At 36.4% G+C, this 12,326-nt stretch overlaps 1 protein-coding gene across 1 annotated transcript in view; it reads left to right on the top strand.

Moving 5' to 3' along the window:
- MAP3K15 (mitogen-activated protein kinase kinase kinase 15) overlaps positions 1 to 12,326 on the top strand; it is a gene marked incomplete at both ends in the record, with an annotated part of 129,869 nt that overhangs the window by 29,908 nt on the left and 87,635 nt on the right. The window contains one exon of the mRNA XM_080910055.1: positions 10,101 to 10,294. Within this exon, the coding sequence (XP_080766181.1) occupies positions 10,101 to 10,294 (194 nt within the window). The remainder of the gene's footprint in view (positions 1 to 10,100; positions 10,295 to 12,326) is intronic.

Raw genomic sequence — 12,326 nt, 5'->3', positions numbered from 1 at the left:
TTTTTGCATCAGTGTTCATGAGAGAAATTGGTCTGAAGTTCTCTTTCTTTATAGTAGTGTCTTTGTGTGGTTTAGGTATGACTGTAATTGTGGCTTCAATGAACGAGTTGGGTAGTGTTCTTCTGTTTCTATTTGGTGGAATATTTTGTAAAGTATTGGTATTAGCTCTTCTATGAAGGTCTGATAGAATTCTACACTGAATCCATCTGGTCCTGGGCTTTTTTTGTTTGGGAGGCTTTTGATGACTGCTTCTGTTTCTTTAGGTGTTATGGACTGTTTAGATGGTTTATTTGGTCCTGATTTAATTTTGGTATCTGGTATCTGTCTAGAAATATATCCATTTCCTCTAGATTTTCCAGTTTTGTTGAGTGTAGGCTTTGTAGTAGGATCTGATGATTTCTTGAATTTCCTCATTTTCTGTTGCTATATATTCCGCTTTCATTTCTGATTTTGTTAATTGGATACTCTCTCTTTGCCCTTTAATTAGTCTGGCTATGGGTTTTTCAATCTTGTTGATTTTCTCAAAGAACCAGATCCTGGTTTTGTTGATTCGTTGCATAGTTCTTTTCGTTTCTACTTGTTTGATTTCTGCTCTGAGTTTGATTATTTCTTGCAGTCTACTCCTCTGGGGTGTATCTGCTTCTTTTTGTTCTAGAGCTTTCAACTGTACAGTCAAGTTGCTAGTGTATGGTCTCTCCAGTTTCTTTTTGGAAGCACTCAGAGCTATGAGTTTTCCTCTCAGTACTGCTTTCATTGCATCCCATAACTTAGGTATGCTGTGCTTTTATTTTCATTAAATTCTAAAAAATCCTTAATTTCTTTCTTTATTTTTTCTTTGATCATGTTAGCATTGACTAGCGCATTGATTAGTTTCCATGTGTATGTGGGTTTGATATTGTTTTTGTTGTTATTGAAGACCAGCCTTTGTCCATGGGGATCTGATAGGATGCATGGGAATAGTTCAATCTTCTTGTATCTATTGAGGCTTCTTTTGTAACAGACTATATGGTCAATTTTGGAAAAGATGCTGTGAGGTGCTGAGAAGGAGAAATTTTCTTTTGGTTTAGGATGTAATGTTCTATAGATGTCTGTTAAATCCAATTGGTTCATTAACCTCTGCTAGTTTTACTGTGTCTCTGTTCCATTTCTGCTTCCATGTTTAGTCCACTGATGATTACACCCACTATTATTGTGTGTGGTGTAATATAGGCTTTGAGCTTTAGTAGAGTTTCTTTTATGAATGAGGGTGCCTTTGTATTTGGAGCATAGATGTTCAGGATTGAGAGTTCATTGTGATAGATTTTTCCTTTGATGAGTAAAAAGTTACCTTCCTTATTTTTTGATAAATTTTCTTTATTTATTACTAGAATGGCTACCCCAGCTTTTTTCTTGGGACCATTTGCTTGGAAAGTTTTTTCCCCGCCTTTATTCTGAGGTAGTACCTGTCTTTGTCAATGAGATGAGTTTCATGTATGTAGCAAAAAGCTAGAACCTGTTTATGTATCCAGTATGATAGTCTATTTTTTGTGGCTTGTGTTGCCTTAATTTTTTTCCATACAACTTTATTTTTTTAAAAAGGAGATACATGTACAGATTTTTAAAAGAATTTTGGCATAGAGATGGCTCAGTGGTTAAGAGCACTGACTGGTCTTCCAGAGGTCCTGAGTTCAATTCCTAGCAACCACATGTAATATAAACATATTACAACCATCTGTAATGGGATCCAATTCTCTTCTGGTGTGATTGAAGACAGATACAGTGTACATTCATAAAATAAATATATAATTCTTTAAAAATATAGTTTATTTTTATTGGGGCATTGAATCCATTGATTTAAGAGATAGTAAATAACAGTGATTATTGTTTCCTGTTATTTTTGTTGTTAAAGGTAGAATTATGCTTATTTGCTTTTCTTCTTTTTTGGGGGGTTTGTTGCAAAGAGATTTTTTTTTTTTTTTGATTTTCCTTGGGTGTAGTTTTCCTCCTTGTGTTAGAGTTTTCCATTTATTATTCTTTGTAAGGATGTAATTTTGGACATATATTGTGTAAATTTGGTTTTGTCCTGGAATATCTTGGTTTCTCCATCTGTGGTAATTGAGAGTTTTGCTGGATATAGTAACATGAGCTGACAGTTGTGTTCTCTTAGGGTCTGTATGATGTCTGTCCAGGATCTTCAAGCTTTCATAGTCTCTGTTGAGAAGTTGGGTGTAATTCTGATCTGTCTGCTTTTATATGTTACTTGTCCTTTTTCCCTTACTGCTTTTAGTATTCTTTCTTTGTTTTGAACATTTGGTCTGTTGACTATTTTGTATCAGGAGAAATTTCTTTTCTGGTCCAATCTATTTGGAGTTCTGTAGGCTTCTTGTATGTTCATGGTCATCTCATTCATTGGTTAGGGAAGTTTTCTTCTATGATTTTGTTGAAGATAGTTACTGGGCCTTTTATTTGGGAGTCTTCACTCTCTTCTACACCTATTATCCTTAGGTTTGGTCTTCTTATTGTGTCCTGGATTTCCTAGATGTTTTGGGTTAGGAACCTTTTGATTTTTGCATTTTCTCTGACTGGTGTGTCAATGTTTTCTATGTTATCTTCTGCCCCTGAGATCCTCTCTTCTGTCTCTTGTAGTCTGTTGGTGATGCATGCATCTATGACTCCTAATCTGTTTCCTAGGTTTTCTATCTCTAGGAGGGACTCAGGAGGGAGATTGCTCCTAAGTTTTCAGCTCTCTGTGAACTCTGGCTGAGAGTTCCAATGGAAGTGGGCCAGCTCTCAGGGGTATTCCTATTATACATCGTATATACTGGTGCCTTTAATGTTGTCTCCCATTTAATTAGCATTCTGTACCTTGTTCTTTATCCCTTTCACTCTGCTCCTCAGATAGCATTAATCTATCTTGAGATCCGATTACCTTGACCTCCTTTAGTAAATTATCAGTTTGGTGATTGAATTTTCCTTCTTCAGAATTTAGTTCTTTTCCTTGTTTTACAATAATTTCTGTTTATAGATACTCTCTTTTTCAGATTTTATCATGCCTCTTTGGTTTTTGCTTAATTTTTTTGTGATTTTTAACAGTTTTTCATTTATTTGTTTTGTATGTGTTTTAGTGTGCATGTTGTGGTGTCTGTGGAGAGGTGAGAGGACAACTTGTAAGAGACAGTTTTCTCTTTCCACACCACAGATCCTAGGATTCAACTCAGGTTGTCAGTGCTTTGAGGAAGCAGTGTTCCCTACTGTGCCATCTGGCTGGCCCTACTTGTTTATTTTTCATTAACATTGAAAATGTTTCATTATGGTCTTTTCAGTCATGCTGGCATTTTCTCCTCTCTGCTTCCAGCTTTCTACCCTTTCATCCATAGTAGTCTCTGTCTTTTTCATTTTGAAATACTGCTTCCCTTAGTTCTTTCAACATATTTTTAATGGCTTTTTAAAAGTCATTGACTTTAAGTTGAGCATTAGGCCCTTTCAAAAGTAGACAGTACTGTCTGCTGTTCCCTTGTATTATGATTTACCCATACTATTTCTTCTCATGTTTTCTGTGTTTTACTGAAAAAAAAATGGACATTTAAGGTAGTTTATTATTGCAGCCATGTTTATTGATTTCCCTCCCACCTCTGGGCCTGCTGGTTTTGTAACTTTCTTGTTAGTTTTGTGACTTGGTTGGACTACAATGAAGTCTGTGTCTTTATATTGTGCCACTCTCAATATGGTTCTTTCAAGGGCACAGCCTTGGGCAGGGACACTTATTTTAATTTCCACACGATGACTGTTCTAGCTGAGCTCTTGAACTATCTGGTCCTTTGCTTTCCCTGGCATGTTCCTAATGAATCTTGCTGTGTGGGTGTTGTGCCCAGTTCTTAGTCTCCCTTATTAGCTGATATTTCTAAAATATTTTTTATGTTTTTAATTGAAATAGAATTAGATCACATCTGTCCTCACTGCAAATCATCCTTCAAGCCAATTCAGTGCCCCCCATAAAGTTGATAACTTTTAAAAATTTGATTATATCTGCTATATATGTATGTACAAATATATATGAATACAACATGCTGAATCTTTGTATTGTTTTTTATTCTATACTTCTGCATTGTCCACATGAATATTGTAATTGATTCAAATGATCTATATTCAAATGACCCTTACAACCAATAACTGATACCAGACCATTACTCTCAAGTTACACTGTTTACTGTATTGAAGAAGTGAAATGGACAGAAATTTGAGGATATACCCTTTACTCTGAAAGTGAGCAAATGTTTAACATGTGAGTAATCCAGAATCTCTGACTTTCTCTCAAAATAAGAATACTTATGCTTAATAAGTCAATATATTCTTAAAAATTGAAGTCTGGTGACTATGAAAGACAACAAAAAGTTATCTCCACCTACCACAAACACCTAAACAGCTGTCTTCACTGTATTCCCAGCAAAACCAGAAAAGTAGCAGGAGCTGAAGCCTTAACTCCCAAGGCCCTACCACTACCTGCTTGAACTGTAGGTCTGTGCACTCTGATCTTTATAAAGTCATTTCCATACACATGCATACACACATGCATACACACATGTACACACATTATTCTCTAGTAAGTATTTTTTGGTGTGTTTGTTGATAAAGTTTGAAGAATTTGAACTATATGTGTACAGGGTTGTATAGGTGCTTTTTAAACATCAGAATCACTTGGGTCCTTTTCTCTAAAAACCTGAAATCAAATTCTACAACAAGGGACAACTACTTTACCAGTTCTGTTCATAAGCTGTGCATTGATGAAGGGCAGGGAAATCATTCTTATAACTGATGTTTATATGTGAAGGCAAACAGACGATCTCGGTTAATCTGATTTACCAGGGAAGAAAGTCTAATGTGCTGTCCACTGGAACAAAGTTCAGTAGTTAATCAGGATGACGGAAAGCATTTGAACTAAGTAAGCCACCCAGCAGATCTCCATCCAAATCTGCAGATTACCCCTTCAGCTGAGCTATTAATTGGCAAAAGTCCTTGGGCAGCTCTCACAAAAGCTGCTTTTCCACTTTCTGAGGACAGAACCTTCACTGCTAGGGGGCAATTTAAAACTTGTCTTTGTAATTACTGTTTGTAAACTCTGATGATTATTTGGAACAATCTAGGCCCCAAAGTTCCTTCTGTTGTAAAAATTCAAGCATCAATCTTGAATTATTTCTCTTGAAAATACCCCACTCCTACCATTACCTCCCTCTGCCCTCAGCTTAAAGCCTGACCTAACCTCAGGAAACCTTTTAGCTGTCTTTTTCTGTAGCTTACTCTGAAAGTGTATAGCTGATCTATCTGCCTTTCATTTACTGTCATGGTGCTGCTACGCTCCTCTTAGCTGTTTACCACAAGTCTCTCTCTTTTCACATTGCCCATAGACTTGAAAATTCCCCATGCTGCATTACACATAAAGTTATCTCCCTATTGAGAGCTACAAAGCTGTGCTTACAGCCACTTCTTCCTCAGGCACTACACTATACTGATTCTCTGGAGCAGACAGTGGCAGTAACTTTTCTCGTGTTGATGTTTTGTTCTGTGAGGTGGCAGCCCTGGATCTTCTTAGTGAGCATCTCCTACTATGAAATCTTCACCTTCTCAACAGTTGGGGCAAAACCATTCAAAAGATAGTGTTGTTGCCATTGAGTCATTGTTGCTGTCTTGCTGTTACTGTCTCCTAGGATAGAGCTTCTGTCCTATAAAAAGAAGGGTAGCCCTGATCCCTTTGATGATATTTGATAGGAATACAGTGCCTACAACACACCAAGACATGGCATCATCCTAGACTCTGCTGGAAAGAATTCCATCTTCTTGGCTACACTGAATATAATTTCTGCCACTTGAGCCTGAGCAGATTATGGCTGAGATGCTCCAGAATTTTATTTTTCTTATCACTATTTCATGAAGTTTCCTGGACAGTGTTTTTCCATTTGTTATATATCCTTAGGACCTTTTACAAAAACTTTAAATAATTTTGAAACAGAAATTCAACTGATTACATTATTTTTTCTGGAGAAAGGCTCTGAGGTGCTCGGGACACTTCCAGTTTGATACAAATACCCTTAAAATAAGCTATAATTCTTCAAACACATTTTACCTTCTGTACATCACCAATGCATTTGGTGTTTTCCTCCTTCGATCTGAAATTGAAAGGCCTTACAGTTTCGGTTCAAACAACGTTTGAACTTTGAATATACAAATCTAATTTAATTTAGTTTTCTCTAGCAACATAGATTTTCTGTCAGGGAAGAGTAAAAAAATTGTCTCTGATCCACAAAAAAAACTTTAGTTTGCTTAGCAATTTGATCTCTGGGAACTTCAAAGTATTAGAAAGAGGGAAGGTGCTTTTATTCCTTAGATAGAGGCAAATTTAATTCCTGGTGATGGTGAAGTTATGAGCCACATTTCCATATCATTATACATACAGATGGACTTTTTTACCTTCTATTTGTACTATTGGCACTTATGTTTTAATGGACTTATGCCAACCAATAGCTGGTATTCTCAGGGATGGTTTGCTATTTCACGACTGAGTAATTCTTCTCAGAGAACATCATTTTCATGTTTAATGGGCATCTGAAGGCTTAGTCTGAAACAAGCTAGACCTGTTACTTATTTTATAAAGCCTCAGAGTTAAGAATTTTAAAAAATATTTTTATTTCTTGTGTAAGAGTATTTTTATGCATGTATGTAGTCTAGTGACCACAGAGGCCAGAAGAACTTGTTGGATTTTCTGGAATTGGAGTTACAGGTGGTTATAAATTGCCATGTGGGTGCTTAGAACTGCACCTAGGTCCTCTTCAAGAACAGTCAGTGCTCTTAACCACTGAGCAATCTCTCCAGACCCAAGGATAGGTTATTAAAAATATTTTCTAAGTATTTGGAAATAAGAAAATTAATTCATGACATGCACAAATATGAAATTTTAATTTGTATCCATACATACAGTTATATTGGCACATGGCTCCTGTGTTTGTGGATGGTCTTGTGTCCTATGTCTACATACCTATAGTTAAGTATAGTAGTTGGAACAGATACTCAAAGTTCGACAGAACTAAAATTACTGATCCTGTGGTCCCCAAGATAAAGCTCACCTAGTTTGAAATGTATTTTAGTGAGACAGTGTTGGTAATTTGTTAATAGATTACTTTCAGATTCAAAATGTGATATTATAGTACGTAACATGGTACAAAAAGAGAATTTTAGGACAATTAAATAAATTTTAAATTAAAGTAGAAAGAAGAATGCTACCTATACTTCTATAAAGCAGATTATAAGTTGTAAATTTTCCCCCATTTTCTGCTTTATCTTAGATCATGATATTATAAAATTTTTCTCTATACTACATTTATTTTTTAATTTAAAAGCAGTCTTTTGTCTCTTTGATATCCCATTTGGGCATAAAATATACTTTTAAAATTACCCATTTTTTGTAATATGTGCACATGCATTCATGTGAGTTACATTTATGTTTATTTGTGTGCATGCAAATGATACCAGTGGTTGATGTCAGCTATTTTCCTAAAGTACTCTCCTCATTTTTTGATACAGTCTCTCATTTAACCTGGAGATCATCTCTTTGCCTATGGCAGCTGTCCAGAATGCTTTAGGGATCTGCAGTTTATGCCCATCAGCACTAGGATTATAAACAAGTCCCATGTCTGGCTTTCATTTGGGTGTTGTGGCTCCCAACTCAGGTTCTTACACTTGTGCAGCATACACTGTGCTGAATAAACCATCCCCCCAACCTCATAAAAGTATTTCCTGATGTTAAATCTTTACTATTCCAACTTCCTTGATACCTCTATTACTGTAGTTCAACATTTGGAAGATGAATGATTCTTCCTGCCATATATATTCTTTAAAAATTCAAGTTGATATATAGGAATTTAAGGTCTAAAATTACTTTCATGGACTGGGTCTCTATGTATGTTAGGCTAGCCTTGAACCTAGTATAGAGCTGGAGATAATCTTGAACTTCTGGTCCCCTGCCTCTATTCCTAAAGTGCTAAGATTATATGCATATACCACCAAACCTAGTTTAAGGACCATTGGTGATAAGATCGGGATTGTTAAGCTATTTTTTCCCCTAAAAGTTTAAAGAAAAGATTGAGTACAAAAAGGGCCTATGGAACATGCCTATAATCTCAGGATTTGGGAAGCAGAAGCAGGAGGATCCAGGGGTTCAAGGTCATCTTGGGATATACAGTGAGTCTGAGGCCAGCATGGGCTATGTGACACTTAGTCTCAAATTAATTATATTCACCTTGGTGACAGTCAATGTGATTTGCATCTGGGGACAGTGGTCTAAATGTAATCTGAGTAACAGAGTTCACTGAGGCTGTTTCTTACTAGATTATATCTAGCAGGACATTAGCTTACTGAGCATCCCCACTCAGTCTTAGTTCCTGTTGGATTTGCATTCAGCTAAACATCTAGACTTTTCTTTTTCCTCATAGTCAATGTCAAATAGGTTTTTACTTTTATTTATTTTATTTAAAATTTTCATATATGTTTTGATTATATTTTCCTCTCCCAAACTCCTCCCAAATCTCTCCTCCTTCTTTCCCACCCAGCTTCATATTTTTTCTTATGTCCCTCTCTCTCGAAAAAAAAAAAAAAAAAGATCCAAACAAAAAACTCAATAAGATAAAAATGCCAAGATAAAACAAAAATCCCACAGAACAACACATGGAGGTCATTTTCTGTTAGCCAATTACTCCTGCCATTGACCCTGCCATGGAATGTGATTGATAGACCTAGTGATCAAAGGAAATTGATTTCACCTTTGCCGTCAGGTATCATTTACAAATAGCTTCTTAGTTGGGGTGTGACTTTGTGTCCAGAACCATCTGTCTTGAACTTCTGCAGATCCTATGCTTGCTGTCATTGTCTGTATGTTTATGTTTTTAAGTTTTGTTGTATCAGTAACTCTCTGTCTTAGAGTCATCCCGGACCTTTGGCTTTTAACAATCTTTCTGCCTCCTCTTCTACATCCCTGAGCCTTAAGGGGAGTGGGGTTGATAAAGACATTCCAGTTAGGACATTGTTCAGTTATGGGCCTCTATGGTAGTCCCCATCTATAGCAAAAAAAGAACCTTTTCTGATGAGAATTGAGTGAGATGTTGGTCTATTGAGCGAGCAGTATGTCATTAGGAGTCATTTTATTGCTATGTTTCTTTGGCAGAATAATAGTAGTAGTTTTTTCCCCTAGGCCATGACCAATCTAATCTCAGGTTGTTAGCCACTTTAGCAGACTCTCATAGAGTAGGACTTAAATCCAGTCAAAAAGTTGTTGGTTACTCCATAACATCTTTCCCACCATTGCACCATTATATCCTGCAGTCAAGTCACTGTTATAGGTTGTAGGGTTTATAACTGAGTGCTATACCTTTCTCCTCTGGTACTGTGCAGAGTAACTTCCAGCAGCATAAATGCTTGTCAGTGTTTGGTTGGGTACCAGATTGACTTCTCCATGTTTGATGACATAAGTGAGTATTATATTCAGGAATATGGCCTTACTATCAGGTAGTGGAGTGCAGCAATATTTCCTGGGGATGGTCCATGGGAACCCTTTGGCCAACAATTCAACAAAATTCAACTATTCATGGTACAATCTCCAGTTATTTCAGTTTTCCAAAGTCAGGCCTTTGGTCTCCATTCTTTTTATTGTACGTATATGCCAAATGTATGTGTATGTGTGTATGTGTGTGTGTATGTATGTGTGTGTAGATTATCAACTATAAGAATATCATATAACTTTCAATTTATACTAAAAACCAAGATGCCAATTTATAATCTTTGATTTTCAAGGGATTCCATTTCCTTGTGGTTTGCAGGACAGATAATGAGCTTATATGGTTTCTAAAACTTAAAACTCTTTAACATTTTTGCCAATGAAATTCAGAGGCAGACTAGTAGTGATTTGAAATTTAGTGTTTTCTGTTTTGAGCCTAGTAGATTTGTAATGGTATCACACAAAGTGTCCATATTGTACATCTTCTCCTTCCCTGCCCTACCAGGTCTTCCTGCTAAGGGCTATAGGTGTGTACTTCTGTATCACTTGCTTTCTGAAACGCTTTTTGTTTAATTTTTTACAGGCATCTAGTGGAAATTATTATTTCATCCCCTACACTGTGACACCATGTGCGGATTATTTTTGCTGTGAGAGTGATGCCCAAAGGAGAGCCTCAGAGTACATGCAGCCCAACTGGGATACCATCCTGGGCCCACTGTGCATGCCCCTGGTGGACAGGTTCACTAGCCTCCTTAAGGACATTCGTGTGACTTCATGGTAATTTCTATCAGCCATTAAAAATTCTGGGAGTCTTGAAGAAATCCCCCTCTGCTTTCAGGGAGGTGGTTTAAGGTATTCTTTGACGTGATTAGGATACCTGGAAATTAGGGTTCACTGGGTATTCACTTAATCATCCTCACTAAGCTGAGTTCCTAAGATGAAGCCAGAAGAGAAGAGAACTGAAGTTTAGATTGTCAGAATTGGGCCTGGGGCTAGCCATAGTTCCCTATGTGACCTTGATGTGTAACTCTTTTCTACAGCTCTTTTTTCCTTTAGAAAATGGGAAACTTAACTCCGTGATTGTTAGAGATTTTTCAACTCTAAGATTCTGTGTTTTTCAGATAATTTCTGAATATAACTTTATACTTTCAGTTATTGAGGTTATCTGAAAATGCCAAAGCAAGGTCATTCTGACCTTAAGTTATTGTTATAAGCATGCATTGAGTCAAGCTTCAACCAACCTGACTGCAGGATACTATCTATAGATTGACGTCATGGGGTATGGTGTGCACTCAGAGGTGAACAGGTTTGAGTTTTAATCTTGGCTTAGATGATTGCTCACTGGATATTCTTGGAGAAGTCATTGCTCCTTTTTGAACTTTATTGCTCAATAAACCATACCTTTGGTGTTATTACTTGAAAAGTTAAAGGCAGAAAATTATTTTTAACTGGCGGGTCCTGGTTGTTTTACTCACAGTCAATGTAAAGGATTCATTCCTGTACATTGTGTCATAAAAAGGAATTGTTCTTTCAAAACAAATGAAAATCCGAAGGACTGTCAGAACTGACGTGTAATGAAATGTCAAGGGTCACATGCCATAGTTTGGCTCAGATCATGGCACCCTGAACTGTGGGCAGTAACTGTCAAAGTGCTGCACCAATGACACACTTATTAACAGCCTCTCACCTTTTCTCTCCTGTTGCCTTCCCTTGGGATGCAGACTTTAATGGGGAAGAAGTGTCAAGACCCTAATGGCAGCAACAGAAAACAAATAAGGGGTTCTTTGACACCTTGCTAGCTGTTCTTTTACTTCAAAGGAGAAAATTTAGTGGAATTTAGAGAGAAAACCTCTCCTAATAGCATGTTTTTAGATCTAATGAAGAAGTATATGGCTTAAATCTGACAGAGGAACCATGTCTTTAAGAAATAGGTTCAAGTTTGTTTCTTGTTCATTTAAATCCATGTATTAGGAGAAAGGGTTGTTTTAATTTCCAAAGTCTTAAAATACCTATTGGTGGGCTCTATCTTGTGACTGGAACCTGACAATGGTTAATGAGGGTGTTAGTGGTGCTTATGTTTAAAATCCTCTGTAACAAGAATGACAGGTAAGTTTTTAGCTCACATACCAAGTCTGGCAGATTTATTATCTTTATCTTGTGCTTGAAGGCACTTGGAAACCATTTCCAAGTCCACAGTGATTTACAGCATCCTTCTTGGTTACCAGACACAGAAATGGCTACATACTATGTATCTGATGTCCCCAACATGTCAGGCATAATTTCATTTACATAAAAGTACTTTTCTCATTATATTTTATTTTTAAGTGATTTTTTAGTTATCCTTAAAAGCAAGATTAAAGTCTAACTTTTTATTCACCAGGCCAAACTAATAACACCTTAATGGCTTTGATGCCTTTATAGTCTGCTGAATGGGCAATGAATGTAACCTAACTTAATGACTCATTTAGTTAATAACAGAATTTTAAATACTGGCAGGACCTACTAATTTGCTCGTCATTAGTGTAATGGTACTTGACAAATAAGGAAATAAAGAGTGAAAGCAGTGCCCTGGTATTTTTATATCAGAACCCTTTCTGTAGGCTATTATTCTATTCTTTAAATGTTAATTGAGGTCTTATTAGAAACATTGGACCAGTGTGCACATTTATGTGCCACTATTTTATAATTATTCAGACTAAGTGCCATCTGTTCTCATTTTATCTGTTATTTTTTCTTCTATAAAGTTGATTATTTAATTTTTTTCTAAATTTATTCTTTACAGTTAGTTATATAATTTCAGCTTCTTAGT

This window comes from Micromys minutus (assembly GCF_963924665.1).
Source record: "Micromys minutus genome assembly, chromosome: X".
NCBI lineage: Eukaryota > Metazoa > Chordata > Mammalia > Rodentia > Muridae > Micromys > Micromys minutus.
This window is presented reverse-complemented; position numbering and strand designations above follow the sequence as displayed.